The following is a 20686-nucleotide window of genomic DNA, read 5'->3' as shown; positions in this document are numbered from 1 at the left end:
ATTGTTAAAACCTTTTCAAAACTAGAAATGACACAAGAAAGGTTATTTAGGAATCAGATGGCATTCTTCCTTTTAAAATCCTTGATGGATTAGTCAGCATGGCTGCAATTAAATTATTTTAACTTTGAATTAAGGAAATAAGTAAGTATTAAGTCAAAACCCTCCAAATCCCCTGAGAAATCTAGCCACATTTGTCCCTATTACTTACTCCTTTAAAATACTCTCCCTACGGGGGGCCTAATGATTTTCTCTTATATATTTGTTCATTGGGAATCCATGGCTTAAAAAGAAATCCACAGAAGTAATAATTCAAAATACAAATAGACTGGAGGATGGTTATTTGCTTTATGGAGAATTTATCAAAGAAAATTCTTCAAAGCAACAGAGAGGAATCTAGGTGGGACTAGTGATTTATTTTCTTCCTGATCACGGAAAAGTGGAGGTGGGAAGTCAGTGACTGCCCCTACACAAGCCTCCCGGGATGGGAGGTCAACCAGCAAGCCAGGCCTGGCCGGAGCCATTGTGCCCAAGAGGCTCCATCACGGGATGCAATGAGAAGAAGAGGTCATTAAACCACCGCCATCTTAATATGTGAAACACTCACCTAGCAAGAGGAAACACAGCCAGCTTTATGTTTGGTGCACGGCACTGTTTTTAAAAACATAGCTTTAGGGGTGCCTGGGTGGCTCAGTGGGTTAAGCCTCTGCCTTCGGCTCAAGTCATGATCTCAGGTTCCTGAGATCGAGCCCCGTATCGGGCTCTCTGCTCAGCAGGGAGCCTGCTCCCCCCGCCCCACCCCCCCGCCCCGCCACCTGCCTCTCTGCCTACTTGTGATCTCTGTCTGTCAAATAAATAAATAAAATCTTTAATAAAAAACAAACAAACATAGCTTTAGGCAGAAGTCAAGAAATGACTGAATAAGAGATTTCTAGCTCAGCTTGTGAGTGAGGCTTAGCTCCTTGGTGAGAGTTATTCTGCAGTTTTTATGGGCCCCCAGCTCTGGGATTTCCCTTCCCTTCCCATGCACACACAGGGAACAGGGAGCAGGGGAGAGAGCCCTGGGAGGGTTCTCCCTGGAAGGAGGGGCAGGATGGTCTGCACAGCACATCAGGAGGCCTACTCCTGATCTTGAATCAATGGAAGGAAATGTGGAGATTTCAATGCCTTCATTTCCAGTAAGGACTACCGTCTAAATGGGTCAGGGGGTTGCCCCTCTTTGTGTGCCTTAGAACTGAAATCTAAGGTCTGGTCAAGGTGAGGGCTTCCTTAATTGTTGGGGAGAATTCCTATAGGGAACATCCATCCTCTGGAGAGCAGGAGTGGAGAGATCCCTGCAATGCCCCCCACGAATACACACATGTGCCCCTTCTGCTGGTCCCAAGTCACGGAGAGAGAGCATCTGAGCCCAGCCCGAGCAGACAGAGGAGTGGGTGGCCACGTGGTCTGCATCGCTGTCCATAAATACCCGGGAGCCATCATTGTTTCCATCCATTACATGATAGAACGACTTGCATGACTAACTAGTGGGATTGGGCAGAAGGTAAGCCAATCCACTGGGATTGCTGTACTATCATGAAATACCACGTATTGCTTGAGCCTTGACATTAAAAGTACCAAGCAGGGGAATTCTTCTAAAGCGGCTTCTCTTTCCAATATCCTGTGTGAGGGCCACACACCCCGGCCTGGTCCTTCCATCTGTCACTAATTAATTTAAATATTTCCTAGAGTTCTAGCTGTCATATTATGTGTTCTGGAAATGACTATCAGGGCTCTCCCAGTGGTAGAGAATCAATGAATAATACCTTGAAGACCTTGCTCATTTCTTTCAAAGTTATGTCAGCTCCCCGATACTTTATTAATCACTCTGTGTGTGTTCATGTGTGTGTGTATGTGAGAGAGACAGACAGACAGAGAGAGAGCACGCGAGAGTATGCCATGGCAAAAAACAGCTCTCCTGGGGACAGCCTGAACGCAACTGTGAAATGAAAAAACAGTTAACAATGAAGGAAGAGAAACAAAAAGCAATTCAACAGATGCATGTCATTTTTACTCTTCAGTGTGGATCGGTTTTTCTTGTTAATTATATCACCTATTCTTTCCTTATATTGATAATTACATAATTACATGAAACAGATGGGTGACAGAATGCACCCAGATGGCGAGAACGTAAACAGGCTTACAAATTGCTTATTCTTGAGCATATTATAAAGAATTATTTAATAATACATAGATTTCTATACTCTACACATCTGTCAAGGAAAGCCTTCAAAATAGCAGTTACTTTGTCATTTTTTCTTAAACAGATACAATGCCCTCCCCAGGAATTCCTAGGAGGCCAACTGCCATCTAGGGAAAATATTTAATCTTTTCCAATCATTTGGATACCTGAAATTCTGAACTCTTATCGGAGTTGGGTTTTTTTTGTTGTTGTTGTTTTGTTTTTTATCCTTTATTAAGAAACAGAAGTCACTGCTTCAAGGGGCGTTACAACTCCACAGGGCTCTGGTAGTGCTTTGAGTAAGCTATGGGAGGTTAACAAGAAAAGGAAGGTTTAAGTACAAAATCTGAAATGTTTAACTGCCTCTGTTGGGCTTGTGGCATGCAATTCATTTAAAATAACTGTGAAGGGCACCTGGGTAACTCCTTCTGTTGAGCCTCGGGCTTGGGCTTAGGTCATGATCTCAGGGTCCTGGGATCAAGCAAGCCACATGTCCGGCTCTGCTTGGCAGGGAGACTGCTTCCCCCACCCCCTCTGCCTGCCTCTCTGCCTACTTGTGATCTCTCTCTCTGTGTCAAATAAATAACATCTTAAAAAAATAAACAACTGAAATCGGGATGCCTGGGTGGCTCAGTCGGTTAAGCGGCTGCCTTCAGCTCAGGTCATGGTCCCACCATCCTGGGATTTGAGTCCCACATCAGGCTCCTTGCTCAGCAGGGAGCCTGCTTCTCCCTTAGCTTCTGCCTGCCACTCTGCCTGCATGTGCTCTCTCCCTTTCTCTCTTTCTGACAAACAAACAAACAAATAAATATATAATCTTAAAAAAAAAATAACTGAAATCAAAGGCAAAGCTTCAGTGCTGTCATTGGGTGTGTCCCCATGGGAGTGTGCCCAGGTGGTGGAGGTCCTCACGTGCAGGGAAGGGGCAGGCCCTGGGACTGCCTAGGTTTCAGACAGGTATGAAGAAGGGAAATCAGCTCCTTCCTCCTGGCCCCCACACCACCCCTCTACCCCTCAGGTCAGGTCTTTGCTTAAATGATCTTTACCAGAGCGGTTTTCCTGACCCTACTCCCCCACCTCTCATCTTCCATCTCCTCCAGGCTTTCTTGTTTTTATTTGCAGAGAAATATAATGAAACCAATTGAACAATTTCATTGAATTATTTAATGTTTTTCTATGTTTTATTTTGCAAAAGATGATATTCAGAGCTGTTTTTTGGTTGTTGTTGTTGTTTCGTTTTTTTAATTCCCTCTAACACTGGGGCACCTGGGTGGCTGTCGGTTAAGCATCTGCCTTCATCTCAGGTCATGCATGGTCCCAGGGTCCTGGGATCGAGTCCCGAATCGTGCTCCCTGCTCAGCGGAGAGCCTGCTTCTCTCTCTGCCTGCCACTCCCCTGCCTGTACTCTCATGCTGTCTCACGCTCTCTCTCTCTCTGGCAAATAAATAAAGTCTTTACAAAAAGTTTCCCTCTAACACCAGCACAACTATTTTTTTCTTTGTATGTGTTTCTTTCCTGCTTTTCTTATATGCATGTCTATTTTTATATAGTTGAAATAAATCCCTAATTAACCAGAACAAAATAAACAGATGCATTTGGATACTTAGGGCCTGGAGATTCTTTTGGAATTTGGGCTTGGTGGGCTGTCCTCCAGTGGGGCAGGTCACCAGAAGGCAAGCCACTCATGTCCTGTCTCACTTCATGCCCAAGGGAACCTGGATCTCAGCCTGGCTGCCTTGAGAGGATCCAAGGGTTCCTGGGCCCTAAGCAGCATCCTCCAGAACAAACAGCCCCCGCACAGCAAAACACTAGAGAGGGGAGATGGTAGGAAAATCCTCATGAAGAATAGAGTCAGGTGCCTACACCTGACAAGATAGAAGGGGTGACGAACTAAGGTCATGGACAGGGCACTGGGCATAGAGTTGAATCTAGCCACCCAAACACCTTCAGAGTCTGGCATTTACCCCTGCCTTTGGAGTGAATCAGATCACACAGGTGTGTATCTGTCTGCGTGTCTATCCCCCTATTGATGACACAAAGGGAGGGGTGAGCTGTTAGAAGTCACCTGGCCCAGGGGACCACTAGTTGGGGTCCTACTGACACAGTGTGATTCCAGACCCAGGTGTGTACAGAGGGAGGCTGTCTAGTAAACTAATTAAAATAGTGGCCGATTATATATACTTCCATGGGACACTATCAGACATCATTTATGACCAGCTCACAAATTAAAACTTGTGATAGAAAATGCCTAGGGGTGCCTGGGTGGCTCAGTTGGTTAAGCGTCTGACTCTTGATTTCAGCTCAGGTCTTGATCTCAGGGTTGTGAGTTCAAGTCCCCTGCTGGGCTCCATGCTGGGTGTGGAGCAGAGAGAAAGAGAAAGAGAAAGGAAGGGAGAGAGGGAGGAAGGAAGGAGAAGGGAAGGGAAGAAACGGCACAAGAAAAGAAAGCGTGTGGTCCAATTCTTAAAATCAACCACCACCTCCGGTTTCACTGCAGCACCGTACTGAGGGTCAGTGCATGGAGGTGACAACGGGGACAGTTTCGGCCAGAGGAGCTTCACCAGGGTGACGGGAGAGCACTGTCCCAGACTGGCTCCCTAGCAGCGTGGCTCCTTTCAGTTAAACACATAAACTGCCATAAAAACCTTGATTATAACGACTACCATGGTGATCATTTCAACGCACTGAATTATATTACAAAAACAGAACAAACAAAACCCAGGACATAACTGAAGAGCGCGAGAAGTAGGAGCAAGGGTATAGGATGTAATTCACGTTTATTACCAGGGGTTCCAACCGCCGGAACGGCCCGTGCTGTTGTCGACTCGTGTTTGAGATCTCCAACAAGTAGCAATAAAAAACCTTTACGGCTCCCACGCTCCTTCCATACCTATTTATTCTATCTCTCTCTCTCTCTCTTTTTTTTTTCTCCTGTTTTTAAGCTGCCCTTTTTGTTTTCTTTCTTGCTTATTAAGTTGGTTACCATGGAGATCATGACGTCAGTAATCTTGACTCAGCTTAATGGTCTGGAGGCAACAGACTGGATAATGGTTTTTATTTTTCCTTAAAGAGCTTCGACCCCAGAGAAAGGCGGCAGTGTGAGGATGGAAGGCAGAGGACTTGGAGCTGCCTCTGGGATGGGGGCAACGTGCGGCGGGGGTGGGGGGATCCCCCGGGGCTGAGGCAGCAGGGAGCAGGCCAGAGCGGGCAGGAAGGTAGCCAGCACTTTGGCTTGCTCCTTTGCCTCCAGTTGGGGCAAATGTCACTTTCCCTCAGAGCTGGTGAGTGTGTAAATGAGGACAATTGAACTCAGAAGCCTTTATGAAAATTACTAAATTGTAGAAAACTTCAAATCTGCCTGAGCTCCATGGGAATGTATGACCTCTCTAGGTTCCTGGCTGGCTTGTCTGTTTCCCTAATCTTTTGCATCTTCTAAGAAAGTGTATCTTACTTTTTAAAACAAGAATTTATTTATTTTTAAAATCACCTTACTTATTGTCATCTGGACAAGCATATTCTTTAATTCCTATCCCCTACTTCTCCCCTTCCCCGACCCTCTTCTCTTCTGGTAACCATCAGTTTGTTCTCTATAGTTAAGAGTCTGGGTCTTGGTTTACCTCTCTCTGTCTCTCTTCTATTTTTTTCATTTTTAAACTAGAATTTATTAACAAGATACAACATCTAAAAGCTTTCATGAAAAGATCTAAAAGTTAGCTTTATAATATGTGCATCCATGGACATAAAATCACTTCATAATGAATGGAGCTTTGTTTTTCTAATTCCTCCATTGGCCAGAGGCAGTGAGCCAGCCCCACAGGGGCCTTCTTGGTCTGCAATCTGTGTGTATATTATTGTTATCATCATGGAGGAGTACTACTTCATATTAACAGATGTATTTCATTCCTGTCCTGTTGACTCATGACTTCTCCTGACATCTTCAGGAAGCAGTCAGGGGACACCAGCCATTGGACAGACAGCTGCAGAAGAGTGAGTAGGTCACTTCTTTTCAAAACTCATGGCAGATTGAGAGAAGATTTTTGAGTCTCAGAAAAGCCTGACTTTTGAGTATCAGAAGTCAGAGTTGATGCCTCACTTCTTAAACGATAGATTTCAAAAGAACACATGGTGACAACAAAGTCTGTCTTCCCTATACCGGAAGAGGGAGGAAAAGAGGAGGGAAAGAGAGACAAGTATAGAACAGGCCTCTCCTTCCCTCTGGTTAAAGCCATGAAAGTGGAAGACAGGGACAGGATCCTCAAAGAGGTTCTGGAGAACATGGGAATATGGGAGCAGAGCAATCTGTGCCTCACAGGGATGCCCTTGCCACCTGTTCCGAGAAGGGTGGAGATGGTTGAGGGCGGTGTCAGGGCAAGAAAGAAGATGAGGCAGGTCATGAGCTTCCCAAAGCCCAGAGGGGGGCCAGAGGGAGAGAGCCAGAGAGGGAAGCATAGGGGGTGAAAGAAAGAGACAGCGGGGTGTGGGGGGGAAGGATATATACTGAGAAAGACAGACAGGAAGAGCACACTCCAGTCAACAGCCTGCCTGACTCGAACAGTTCTCAAGGCCACGAAGAGAATGTCCCCACTGTAAGTAGTTAAGGGCCAGCTGGGGACCTGGATGACAAAATAAGGGATGTGTTAGGACAAGCTGAAGTTCTGAGCACCAGACCATGGCTCCCCAACCCCTCCATGCCTCCGTGATGCCAAGATGCTTCATGGGCTCTCAAGAACTGTAATGTCTTCCCCACTGGGGTGGGGGGGGGAGAGGGAAAATTCCTGAATGAACTCCATTTAAACATTAAATGGTAAAATTTACTTGGAACTGATGGAGATTACTTCTCCCTTCAGGTGGAGTGGAGACTCCATGGAGAGATTCAGTGGAGCCCAAGAAAAATGGGAAAATAGACCTCATTATCTGACTCCAAACATTTATATCTGACAATAAAAAAGGGCTTCCTGCATGCTGGTGGTTTACTTAGACAAAGCAAACCCACTGCAAAGAGAAATGATCTTTTCAAAGGAGGGAATCATAATTTTTATTTTCCTAAATTCTAAAACTTCATGTTTTTTGATTCCAGAAAGAGTAGCTTTACCTTTGACCTAGCAAAACAGTTTCCAGGAATTTGCTGAAAGGACATAATGATGAATATCCTCAAAAATAACAAGAATGGACATGGCAGCATTGTTCATAATGATATAATTTGGATAAAGACTGAAATGACCAACATTAGGGAATTGGCTAGCAACACCAGTGGTGAATCTTGGGATCTGGCACAGGATGCTGCTGTCCCAAAGCCTGCGCCTGGCAGCTGTCTAGCCTCGGGTAAGTTATGTCACACAGGACATCAGAAGCTGAAGACAATGGGTGCTACATTCCAAAGAAACTCTTCTTGTGAAGAATGTCAAAGCAGGTGAACAAGTACTGGTTAAATGACTTTTAAAGCTGTCACTCACAATGAGAATATAAAAGGGTAAGAAAAATAGATATAAGAGAAGATTCTTCTGGAGATTTCCTCAGTGAGCTACAATGATCTGCTTTGGGTCAGATGCCACCCCACCCCAAAGAGGAGACATGGGGATGGCCTTGTCTTTCACTTTAAGTCTCAAAAAAAGGGCATGGGGGCCCTCAGCCACCCTCACATGAGCTCCCACAGTGGACTGCTACGTGATTTCTGCCCGAGAGATCTGAAGGGCACGTCAGGTGGGTGGCTGCTGCTGGGCAACGAAGTGAAGGTGGCCTGCAGCGGCCATCTGTTGACAGGTGTGGACTTTTATCAGAGGTTTTTCCTAGGGGGCCATCTTGAGGGGAGATTAAGACTCAGGCTGCAGAGCTAGAGGGTTTTTGGTTTGTTTTGTTTTGTTTTTAAGATTTTATTTATTTATTTGACAGACAGAGATCACAAGTAGGCAGAGAGACAGGCAGAGAGAGGGGGAAGCAGGCTCCCCTCCCCACCTAGTAGAAAGCCCGATGCAGGGCTTGATCCCAGGACCCTGAGATCATGACCTGAGCTGAAGGCAGAGGCTTTACCCACTGAACCACTCAGGCGCCCCAGAGCTAGAGGGTTCTTGCCTGCACGAGGGGTTGGGGGTGGGAGGTCCCCAGTGACAGGAATCTCTGAGGAAACCAAGCACGGCTATGAGAAGAGGAGTCCGGCCCAGAGAGCAGGAGCTATCCAATGACAACAGCAGTCACAGAAGGAATCCACCACCCCCACGCCGCCCCTCCTCCCTGCCCTGGCCCCCCAGTTTCACAAGGACCAGGAATATAGCTAAATAACAAGAAACTAACAGGCTTAAAGAAAAATACCCCGAACTGTAATAAGCTAAAGAGATGCTAAATAAGTGGGAGCTTGGTGAGTTAGAGAGAAAAGGGCCTCTCTGCCCTCCTTCCCCAGGCTTCAGCTGGGGAAGCAGGAACTCTAATCTTCAGAGGAAAATGGAGTTTTGATTATTACAGGAAATGAAACTGGACATTTCGTGGAATGAAGATGAGGTTCTGTGATTTGGAGCGGTGACCCATGCAACTTTTGTTACCTAAAACTGACCAGAAAAGTCACAGGCCTTGCCTACTTTCTGCCTGGGAACCGGGGCGGGGGCGGCAAACCCGGCCACAGAGAGCACATTTACAGAGCGGCAGAAGGCAGAAATCAAGCGGCTTTGTCATTAGTCCCACAAGTCCTGCTGGGCTTAATGCTCTGCTACATAACTGAACCTCTCTTCACCTGTTTGCTCCCCTGCTCCCCTGCAAATCGGGGACAATGACACCCCGACTTCTGTGAGTCGATCCATGCAGGTGTCTGACACAGAGCCCAGCACAGGAAGTACTCACGGACGGTTAGGGGGTCGTTCATCACAAGGCAAGTGCAACCACTAAAGGGACATTCTGGAATACTTCGTAACATGCAAAGACATTCACGATATATTCAGTGTAAAAGTGTGTTTCAAAATGCAGTATTTGATCGCCATGTATTTTTTTTTCCCCACAGAAAATAAGCTAAAAGTAAAAACACCAAAATATTAACAAAGGTAACCTAGTGAGAGAGGCTTGCAGGTTGTAGGGATTTTCTATTGATTTTTCCTAAAATTTCTACTATCAATATGGACTGCTTTTGTAACAGCCTATTTTTTTTTTTTTTAATCAAGAGAAAAAGAAGTAACTTCCTGAGTCAGAGTCAACATCTGCAGGGCTAATTGTCCCCTTTGTCATTTTATATCCCCAGCTATTTAAAAATACACAAAGCAAAGCCTCCTGTTGGTGCTGCCTTGCCTTTTCCTCCCTGAAGGCGGATTGTGAAGAAGCCACTTAGCCGTGAAGGCCAGTTCCTGCCCCAGGGAGCCCAGGTCCACCCAGGAGCCGGGCTTGGCTGGGGCCCTCCAGAGCAAGAGCAGGCAGCTGATGTATCCCGAGGCGCTTTTGGACCTCTGTGGTATTCATTACTCTGGCTCTGCAGGGAACAGAATGCATTTTTTTTTTTTCTTCCTACAGGGTTATGGCAAGAACCTGATCAGCATCCAGGAAAGCCCCAGGATTCTCTCTCTCTCTCTCTCTCTCTCTCGCTCTCGCTCTCGCTCTCACTCTCTCTTTTTTTTTTTTTTTCCTGTTCGGAGCTGTTTTAAAAGGGGTAACACTAGGAAAGGTGGACTCAAACAAAGGACAGGCTGGTGGTTTAAATACCAGAAAGTTCTCCATTTCTCTCTTGTGGTTTGGATGGGCTCCTCCCCACCCCTGCTGCTGGAGCTCTTCTAACTGTGCATGGAGGCCTATAGAAGGCTGATGAGCCAGCGAGGGTAAGGCAAGGAAGACAAGATCAGGAGAGATCAGATTTTAGGAAAAATTCTGCTTTCAGAATGACTGAAGCTAGTATTGTGGGTGTACAGTCAACCAAAAATGATGCTCTCCAGGAGTGGTGGAGAAGCCCTGCTTCCGAACTGAAAGAAGAGTTAGGTACACTGCCTGGCCATGGCCTTGAGTGGACCAGCACTTGGCCACTTGTTAGCAGGAATGCTGGGTCTCACCCAAGAATGAGAGAGTGTAAAATGGTGCAGTCACTGGGGTAAACAGTTTGGAAGATCCTCAAAATGTTGAACATAGAGTTACCATATGAACGAGCAATCCTACTCCTAGGTATACACACCCATGAGAAACAAAAACATATAGCCACATAAAAACCTGTGCAGGAATGTTCGTTGCAATGTGATGGAAACAACTCAAATGTCCATTGACTGATGAATGGATAAATAAAATGTAAAATGTAGCGGACACATATAATAGAGTATTCTTCAGCAATAAGAAGGAATCAAGTAGGGGCGACTGGGTGGCTCCGTGGTTAAGCATCTGCCTTCAGCTCAGGTCATGATCTCAGGGTCCTGGGATTGAGTTCCACATCAGGCTTCCTGCTCAGCAGGGGTCTACTTCTCCCTCTCCCTCTGTGTTCCCTTGCTCTCTCAATCTCTCTCCCAAGTAAATAAATAAAATCTTAAAGAAAAGGAATCAAGTACACAAGAAAATGGATGAAACTTATAAACATGCTAAGTGAATGCAGACAGTCCCAAAATGCCACATCGTATAACTCTACTTCTACAAAATGTCCACAGTAGGCAGATTCATGGAAACAGAAAATAAATCATTAATTGCCTAGGGCTGGGGAAAGGGAGTAGCTACTAAGGGCTTTCTTTCCTGGCGTGACAAAAAAAGTTCTAAAATTAGATGGTATTGTTTGCCCAACTGTGTAATATACTAAAAACTAATAAATTTCATAATTTAATGGGTGAATTGTAGGGCATATAACTTATGTCTCAATAAAGCTGTTCAAGAGAAAGGGAGGTAGGAAAGCACAGAGAGAGGGAGAGAGAGACAGTGATTGTCCTATGATATCTATCTTAGAAAATGAGGATAAGACGTAGGATTGATTTTTGATGATGTTGCGATTGTTAAGAAGTAACTTTACTTTTCACAGTGTCTTAGCTTATCACACCCTGAAGATCTCATTCTGGCATTCAATCACAGGTCAATTTCTAAACAATGTCCAGGCTTGTCAATTATGCCACTAGAGTATATCCTATCCATCCCTGGCCTCCTGGGCAAACCTTCAGTCTCTTTCCCAGGGCATTTATTCTAGCACTTTCTAAGAACACTGTGAAGCCCGATGTAGCACAGAACTGAATATCGAGAAATTTATAACACAACGTAACCTATGTATGGGATCCCAATTTTTCCTCCTTTCCCCGCAGCTGCCACTATCATTTCAAAAGGTTTGCAACAATAAGCTAGAGAGAGAAGTACCAATAGCCTGATCAGTGGGTGTTTAAAAATTGACCCTGGCACACCAGCCTGGCCCTGTGCATCTGTTCCTTCCCAGGCAAGCCCCGGCCAGAGTCAGGCTGGCCCAGAATCAGAATCAAGAATGAAGGACTCAGCCAAGAGGAAAATCCAAACCTCTCTGGGGGAAAGACCGTTATCTGTGGGTCACCTTTTTACTAAGGATCTGGTGCCAGAGATCTGGGAGATACCAAAAGGTCTACTGTCAAGCCATCTTCTTTTTCTGTAGTTTTGGTCTTCCTACAATGACTTGTGATAGCAGCACTTTTGCTTTTTAGATAAGAGAATATATATATCATGATGGTTGAAGGCAGGGTTCTGGCAGCAGACCATCCAGATCTGAAGCTCTGCCAATGAATTAGTCTTTGGACAAGTCATTTACCCTCCTTCCCTGCAAGCCTGTTATCTTTAGGTACCCTGAGGAGGGGAGTAGCTGTGACTCTTCACACGTGCTGATGGGAGCGTCAAATGGGATGATTCATGGCAAGCCTTTAGTAAGGCTGTTGGGAGAAATCGCTGCTGTTGCGATTTTTCTGTAAATTTAAAAGGAAGGAATTATGAGAATAATGAGACTAAATCACTGATGCACATGAGTCATACTGCTGTATACATGTATACTGCATATAATACTAAACTAGATAGTGTTCAGAGAACTGGAATGAAATGACCACAGAACTTGTACTGTTTGAAGGAGGAAAAAAAAGAGCTCATGAAGGAATGTCTATAAACTATCCTAAGAATGTCAGAGAAAAGGGTTCAAACGCACTTCCTATAGGTAGTGCAAATGGCTAAGAAATGGCTTGAAAAATCACCCTTGACTCATAGGCGTGATTTAAAGTGCGTTAATTTCATTTCAAGATCCTATCACCATGGTTACACTGAGAGGATCAGGGCATATACGATGCTGAAAAACAAGTGTACGTATTTTTAGCAACCTCTATCGAGGAGAAGCCAAAGGGCTGATTTCAAAATACACCACACAATCTGACCACAACTACAACAGTGGAGTCTAACCATGGGCAGCCAAATTTCCCAAGTTTAAAGAAGGAGTTGGGGTACAATCAAGCTGGGGAAAATTTAGCAGGTGCTGGAAGAATAATGCAATTTCCTAGGGCAGCAGATGCACAAGTGAAACAGTATCCAGTAACAGTCCATCAGATGGTAATTACCGCTGGACTGGGGAAGAACAGCCGAGATGAAAAGGGACAATTCAAAGGGTAACTGAATGCCAGTCAGTGACATCTTCTTGAGAGATCACATACCAGGAAAAAGCCGGCCAGCACTTAGCTCTGAGAAGGGGGGGGGGTAAATAAATCGTCATTTTCCTTTGTAGAAGGACAAAGGGAACATGGAGGCCTCAAAGAATTCATTAGTCAAGACTTTAAAAGACCATCACTAATCAACCACCCATCCACCACAAATAATAACCACAGGCATCGATTGCCCTGAAAATGAGATTCCTACATCATCTGAAAGATAATAGCTTGGTTTGGTCCCAAAAATTTGGGGGGGAAGAAAAGAAAGAGAGATGAGTTCACACTGTAATTCTATGGATCCCATAAACCAAGATGAAGGGCAAAAGACACCGAAATGAATGATGGGGAGCATGTATGAGACTGAAGTGAGCATAGGAGCTGTTTCAGCTCAAAGCAGATTTTCTGGTATTTCATATCATAAGTAAGACTCATTTGAAATGAAACAGTGTGTCAGAACAAACGCATTCCTGACCAAGTGATGGTGGAGACCCAGTGTGGATCCTCCCCCTGAGTCTGGCTCTCAACACCGGGGCCAGTGTGGCCCTCTCCCATCCCATTCAACTAGCCACAACAGTCCCCACATTAACACGAGCACCAGTTTGTGAACTTCCAGAGGGCAGGGGTCACAGTTATCTCTGAATGCCTATGTGGGAGCAGGCAAGGAAAGAAAATAGAACCATCCCACAGTCAGTGTGGCTCAAACTGCTCCACAGTCTTTCATTAATATGGCCATTCAATTAATTCAGCCACATTCTGAGTATTTCCCTGGCTGTGCTTTTCATGCATGTGGACCATGCACTGATTCATTACCAAAAAAAAAAAAAAAAAAAAAAAAATACGTCGCAATAATTCTCACAATGTGAGACCAAGATGGACAATTCTAGCTGAGAAATGAGTCTTCCAAGCCTGGCCCATGTGGTTATGGTCTTGGTCAGAAAAAAAAAAAACCTTGTCTCTTATCCATGAATCTACACTGGTTGACTGTGGAGGTATTATGATGAATCTTTGAGACCTGCCTCTGTAATAGGTGATGAAAATCATTTATGTGTTTTCCAGGTCCTTTCTTAAGACCTGGGGCAGGCAGTCAATTAATACAACAATAGGGTGTATTACGGCAGAGACACCTATCATCCAAACCAGGCAGAAACCACCAGGGCCTTGGGGTGGGTGGGGACATATTTCCCTGCCAACTGTGATGAATTTCAATCACTGCTGGCTTGTGCCAGATTCAAATTGGCAACCCACCGAGATGAAACACTCTCTATCCCATTACTCATGCCTGGAGTGATCTGTTCCCTTGAAGACTGGCTTCCTTCGTGAAAGCAAGGGAATGGATGGTCACCCTGAGATGGTTTAAGTAGGATAAAAGGTAAGAAAGGCAAGTACCCAGCCAGGGAAATGTGCGGACACGGTGAAGGAGCCATATAACCTCCATCTGCTAGGGGGTATAGCAAACTTGAAGGGAAAATAAAAGGAGTTCATTTAGTAATGACAGTCACTCAATTTCACTAAGTTCAATGGCTGCAACACTATTGCTCTCCTAAGAAAACCATGCTTTTAAGACTCTATAGAAATTCGTCCTAGAAAATTTCTATTTGGCTCACCCTTGTCTCAGATAATTGGCCTAAAGCATGAAATCTAACTAAAATGTTGAAAAGAAAAAAAAATTTTAAATAATATAATTTAGCATTTTTACTTTTGAGTATCCAGTCCTGTCCCATGTGGATTATGGTCTTGATAATCCCTCGATAAAACTTTTAAGATTTCTGAAATATTTACTAAATCATGTTTGCTTAATTTAATTCTTTACTAGAACCTTCTCAAGGAGGAGTACAATAAGTAGCTGCAGAAGTGTTTCCACAAAAGTCAAAATTCACAGATACAATAGACAACACGGCACAACATGGCGGTACCAAGCACCAGCCCCACCCGCCTGGTAAGTGGTTGTCTCCCTGGACCAGTGATTTAAACAATCTATCTCTGCTGTCCCTCGAAATGAGCTTCGGCTCTACAGGGCACACACGGCACACTGAGATTACCACAGAAAAGTTTATGAAATGTAAGTAATGATTTTAACTCATACCAACCTGGGAAGTCATGATAAGATTGTATTGAATGAAACAAAATGTGTTTTTTTTTTTTGTTTTGTTTTGTTTTGTTTTTCTGGCTTTATCCCTACCTGGAACTCCAGGCTCTGGAGATTCCTTGGGGTAGAGGTGGGGAGAAGTTGCTGGTATTCATAAAAACATTGTTCTTGGTAACCAGGTGACAGCTTTGCATTCCGCCTTTCCTTGGAAGGGCTAAAGGTAATGGAGTCCCGTGAGGGCTTCTCCTGGCCCAATAATATGGTCTGTCCATCCTTGAAGGATTCTCAGCAGTGAGTGCAAAAGGGCAGTAACTTGATCTGACACAGAAGCTGCATCCTTGGGAAGGGAGGCACCTTCTCCTGAGGTCACCATGACTCTAGGGAAGCTGTTGTAGGGCGTGATAGAAGAAGCCACCCTCTATGACCTCAAGGCACTCTCTTTGTGCTAAACCTACAGGTCTTGGCTTTCATTCCAAAGGAGTCCAATCCGAAAACAGCCCATCTGGTAGCCGTCCCAAAAGTCCTCCAGATGGGCTTGGCCACTCTTACCTTCAGCGTGAACAAACCGTAAATTGCAGTGCTCTGGGCCCTGCTACCTAGAACCTACCCATGATCCTGGATGAAATATATGTATCTGAGAATTGCTTCAAAATGATAAAGAGGAAGGAGAAGTGGGTGGGGGTGTAGATGATTCAAAATTGGCTAAGAATTGCAAGAAGAGGACAGTTTTGAAGCTCAGTGCCAAGTATCTGCGTGTTTCAGTGCTACTCAACATGGGGTCTAAGACAGGTGCCCATGGGCAAACTGTCATTGGTCTTGGAAGATGTAAGCACAGAGATGGAGAGAAGCATTCAGCAACTTTTATAACCATTGAAGAGCGTAATTGTGTTTGTTTGATCTAATAAGAAAATAATTGGACTTGAGTTCTGTCTTCCTTTGTTGTTAAACTCATTCTTAAGGAATTCACCTTTTACAAAGCTATTGGTCTATGTTGGATTGTACCTTTAAAAAAAAAAAAAGAGAGAATAAGGTCCCTCAGCACAGACAGGATGAGAAGCCCTGCTTTATCTGGTTCTCTCTACTTCGGTATATGCTTGACCTTTTCCATAATAAAGAGTTAAGGAGGGAAAGAACTGCTATTGATTTTTAGTCACTCCTCAAATACAAATTTAGATCTTATCAGAAAAGAGATATAAATTTATTGTCCATTTTACAAATGTAAGGATGATTGCAGGATTTAAGCAGCCTTGGTTACGGTGAGCAGGTGCCACTCAGCCGGGTCTTGATGGAGACCCTCCCACACCCCACCCAGTGCACCCATTTGCAGACCGGGAGCTGGGGGCAGCAGAATGACATATTTCCTGCAGTGCTGGGGTTGCCCAAGCTCTTTATTTGAGCACCGTATCGAGCAACTCCTTGGCTAATCTTTTGGAGAGTTTAAACCTTCCACTTTCCTCTTTCCTCTCTCACAACAGACCAATGTCAGCACACTGAGGGAATTTTTTTTTTCAACTTATTTAAATGGAAGTGCCTACAAATACTACAAACCCACATATGCACATCAACTTGACAAGATCGTGGGGTTTTTTTCCCAGCTAATTCATTGAACACGGCTGTGTGTACACACACATGCACATTTTCAGTGAAAGTGCAATCTAGGTTCTATTTGGGTTTCTTCTGTTCTGGTAATAAAACGCATCCCGGGGTTGTTCATTTTAAGGCTAAGCCCCGTGCCACCCCTGGGCAGCTCATAGGGTCCTGTTAATCATCCTGGCTCCCCACAGAGGGGTTAAAGCAAACCCAGCTTAAGACCCGGCTCTGCTGTCTCTGTCAGCTTTGTCCGACTTGTGAATGCCCACTTCTGCCTTGCAAATAAAACATCAGTGGAAAGGGGGATCTTGCGTTTGAGGAAGGAGAAAGAAAACAGAAATACGTCGGGAGTTTGACTCCCACCCACCTGGGCAGAGACATAAAGCGTCCCCGTGGGGTCTGTCGTCCAGGGATCAGGCCACCCCTGTTTCAGGTTTCTGTGAAAGAACCACCTGAGGGAAAGGGCTGCAGGGGGGCCTGGGCAGGGAGCCCCTGTAAGGGCACGAGCTCCAGGCTCCCTGTAATTAAGAAGCAGCCTACTCCCTAGAAGACGGCACTGCTACCCCATCTGCCACGCCCGCGCGACTTGGCTCGGCGCCTCCCTGCCTGCTGCCGCCCGGCTACCCACCGGATCCTTGGAGACCGCCTTTGATGGAGCGTTGATGCCAAGCTTTTCCAGAGGATAGACAATCTGTCGTCGTGGCCGCACGGGAACCAAGTAATGAAGGGCGGATGTCAGGGAGTGGGCAGAGGAGTTCTGGAACTGAAAGACAGCAATCTCTGTTTTAGGGGAGAGAATGTGAGGGCAGTGCTGCACAGATGCCTGCGTGCGGCTTTACAAATACAAAAGTCTGAACTCGGCCAAATTGTAGAGGGGGGAAAAATCAGCAAATAAACAAACAGACTCTTCGAGCAGAGGAATGAATTGTAGATAATGCCTGACACTAATGAAGATAATTACGAGAGTAATTACATTACTATCTCTGTGGGAATGACAGATAAACAAGTGGTTTGGTTTATGGGATTTTTCAGTACAAGTATTTTCCCCAGGAGGATATTCTTCTCCATAGTGATCATGAATCAGCTTGATTTGACCCCATTAAGCTCTGTTATCTGCGTCCTGTTAACCTTTGCGTGTTTGGCACAAGCTGCTTTAAGAAGGCACATAGATAAAAATGTCATCTGAGGGGAGGCTGAGCGCCGCCGTGGAGATCCTCCTGTTTGTGAAAGGCACAGCTACTTCAAATGGATCTTTGTTGACAAAAAGAAGGGTTTTAAAACAAAAAGGTGAAACTGGAAAGTGGGGTGGGGGTTAGGGAAATTGTATCATATTATTTTGACTTATATTAGTGCTAAATTATGAGGCGGATTTATGCTTACTGTAACAGACTATGATAAATCATGTTTTAGGAGAATGTGTTAAATATTCATTTTACCCCATTTTTAAAACTTGGCAGAGAAAACTGAACATGGTGATTTTTATTCCTTTCACATTTATGAAATCTGAGGGGGTTCTGGTGAAACTAACTCAGGGTATTTCAACCACTTAAACCTCAGGAATTAAACTGTGACACCAAAATTTCTAATGACATGTTTATGAAATTTAAACTGGAAAACAAACAAGTAAAACTCAACTAAAACTAGGTGTAGTTTAATAAATAAGATGGTTTACGTATGACTTAGCTGCTGTTCGATAGCCCCCCAGCCCCAGCCATTTCTGAGAGCTTCAGAAAGGGATTTCTAAAATCCTTCACTGTTGAACTTCACACCCTGACCTTGCACACTGAAAAACAGAAGCCAGGAATTCCTAGCCAGAGTTTTTGCTTTTATTCCTGGAGGATCTCCTACCACGAAAGTATGGGTAAAACCATCTTCATAATGAGAGCCCAATGTTCACTTTTACTATAGTCAAGGGATTTATAGCAGAACTTGTCAATTCTTACCTAAATTACCTGGTATGGCTTCTGACCCTTGTTTAAACGTATATGTGTAAATCAGCTGGAAGTGCAGAGAGGAAAAATCTGTCTCCAAATGTGTTTCTATATGCTACATGAAATAGTGCGTAACACGTTCCAAATTCTGTACACGATTGAGGTAAATATGCAAATGTTCAGCAAAATGTCAAAGATACTATTTTTTATTATGGATGCAAAAAGACTTTCTGGCCCAACTGGGCACATGCAGGCAACATCATGAATAAAACGTTAAGAATTTAATATCACATCCTGAAGGTCACCGCATTGGCAACCTGCCAAATGCAAAGTAAAAAGAAAATGTGCGGGACCAGGATTTTCCAGCAGAACCGTTCCCTTCCATCTCCTTAAGTTCAAATTTAAGACATTCGCATGTCTATCACACTGCATTTTGATAGGGAAAAAAATCATCATTAGAACATATTCTACCTCTTGCTGAAAATCTTTTCCACTTTTTTCTTCTTCCCCATTTCCTCTGTACTTCCCCAGAAGGCTTTTGTTAAATAAGATACATTGGCAAAATTACTGGTTTGGGGAATGTACCGATAGCCTTTAGACTGTTTTTAAGTTTAATGAATCAGAGTATTTTAAAAATCTGCTTAGCTCATTTGTGGTAACAAAGAAGAGACATGACAACATCCTGGACTCTGAGCAGAGCATGAGAAAGATTTTGGTCATGAATGGGACATGATGCGACAACTTCGCACTGGCATACTGATTGCGTCTCATCCCCTTTCAAGTCTACATGGAGCTGAGTGATGGAGGGATGGACTTGCCAGAAGCAAGACCTTGAGAAGCCAGCTTGAAGAGACCCTTGCCTGTGGAACAACCAGGACACTGTGTGTGCGTGTGTGTGTGATGTGTGTGTGTAGACACACTGATGTGGGCACGCACACGTGTGTGACCCTTCTCGGCACTTGGACTGGGATGCAACTTTGAACAAGACAGACAAACAGGGGCACCTGGGGGCCTCGGTCAGCTAAGGTCTGCCTTCAGCTCAGGTCATGATCCCAGAGTTCTGGGACTGAGCCCCATGTCCGGCTCCCTGGTCAGTGGGTAACCTGCTTCTCTCTCTCTTGTTCTGCTGCTCCTCCTGCTTCTGCTCTCTCTCAAATAAATATAAAATCTTTTAAAAAAAGAAAAAAAAAGACAGACAATCACTTCTGCTTTCATGATAGAAGATAATTTAGCTAGTGAAAAGTGCTCTGAAGACTAAACAGGATAAGTGAAAGCAATACTGAGGCACATGAAGAGCTTGCTATCTGTGCATGTTTGGATACACTGTAGATGGCTTTTACTGCCAAAGGATTAGTTTACGTAATGTGTTGGGCAGAGTTATACAGGTATTTGCTACATAAAGATTACATTACCTTCATACATCTCCGCTTTTTATCCATCCCTCTTATGGCAGTTGTTTCAGGGTTTATTTGGAATGCTGAGAGCACATCGATCTTACAGGATTGAACTGATTTGTTCTATGAGTTTAAACAAGAGTGTTCTTTGCTTGAAGAACTCAATAGGATAATTTTGGCATTTCACTAAAGCCCCATCAGAAATTATTTGACTTCCATGCCCCTTAGAGCAATTTTGCACTTTTCAGTGTCTCTTTTGTCACTAGGAAAAGCCAACAAATTGTTCTACTAATTATAATGGTTATAAATGTCTCTGAAATTCAGTCTGCTGGACTTTTCACTATAGTGTAATAAATAAAAGGGCCAATGTGGCCATTTGAAATTCAGAGGCATGCCGTGATCGTATAGTGGTTAGTACTCTGCGTTGTGAAATTCAGAGGCATGTTATAATCTGAATCCATTCAGTGAGGCAGGAATGAAGTATGGCACACAACACAGATGATGTCGCGAAGGTTGACGTGCTGGAAAAGTGAATGAATGGTGACGTTCTTTTACCTTGCCTTCCCTGGCCTGCGGGTAAACAGGGTAGTAGAGACAGGACTTAAAGCCTAAACGGAGGATCTCCTTTAGGAAAAACTTGGTGTAGTGCCGAAAGATAGGATTCAGGGCAAAGTGGTACAAGTGCCCATGTTCTTCGCGCTGGTGGTGACTGAAGTAGATGAAATCTTCAATGTTGTAATGGGATCGTATGTACTCTACATCCTAAAACAGAGGAGGGGAAAGGACATCTAAGTATGTTTTAAACAAATGGCATGCATTTTGTCACAAAAACCTTGTAAAAATTACCTGAGGTACTATAGTTAGGAACGTGCTTTTGTCTCCTGTGATTTACT

At 44.3% G+C, this 20686-nt stretch overlaps 1 protein-coding gene across 6 annotated transcripts in view; it reads right to left on the bottom strand.

Annotated features, from left to right (window-relative positions):
- CFAP61 (cilia and flagella associated protein 61) overlaps positions 1 to 20686 on the bottom strand; it is a 285685-nt gene that overhangs the window by 133535 nt on the left and 131464 nt on the right. For all 6 annotated transcript variants that reach the window (XM_013057056.2, XM_004754128.3, XM_004754127.3 and 3 more), the window contains 2 exons: positions 20349 to 20555; positions 17097 to 17231 (listed from right to left, as the gene is read on the bottom strand). In XM_013057056.2, the coding sequence (XP_012912510.1) occupies positions 17097 to 17231; positions 20349 to 20555 (342 nt within the window). The remainder of the gene's footprint in view (positions 1 to 17096; positions 17232 to 20348; positions 20556 to 20686) is intronic.

The sequence above is a fragment of the Mustela putorius genome, unplaced genomic scaffold (genome assembly GCF_011764305.1).
Source record: "Mustela putorius furo isolate JIRA1106 unplaced genomic scaffold, ASM1176430v1.1 tig00000253_pilon_pilon_pilon, whole genome shotgun sequence".
In the NCBI taxonomy this organism is placed as follows: domain Eukaryota; kingdom Metazoa; phylum Chordata; class Mammalia; order Carnivora; family Mustelidae; genus Mustela; species Mustela putorius.
Note: the sequence above shows the minus strand (reverse complement) of the source record. Positions and strands in the feature narration are given on the sequence as shown.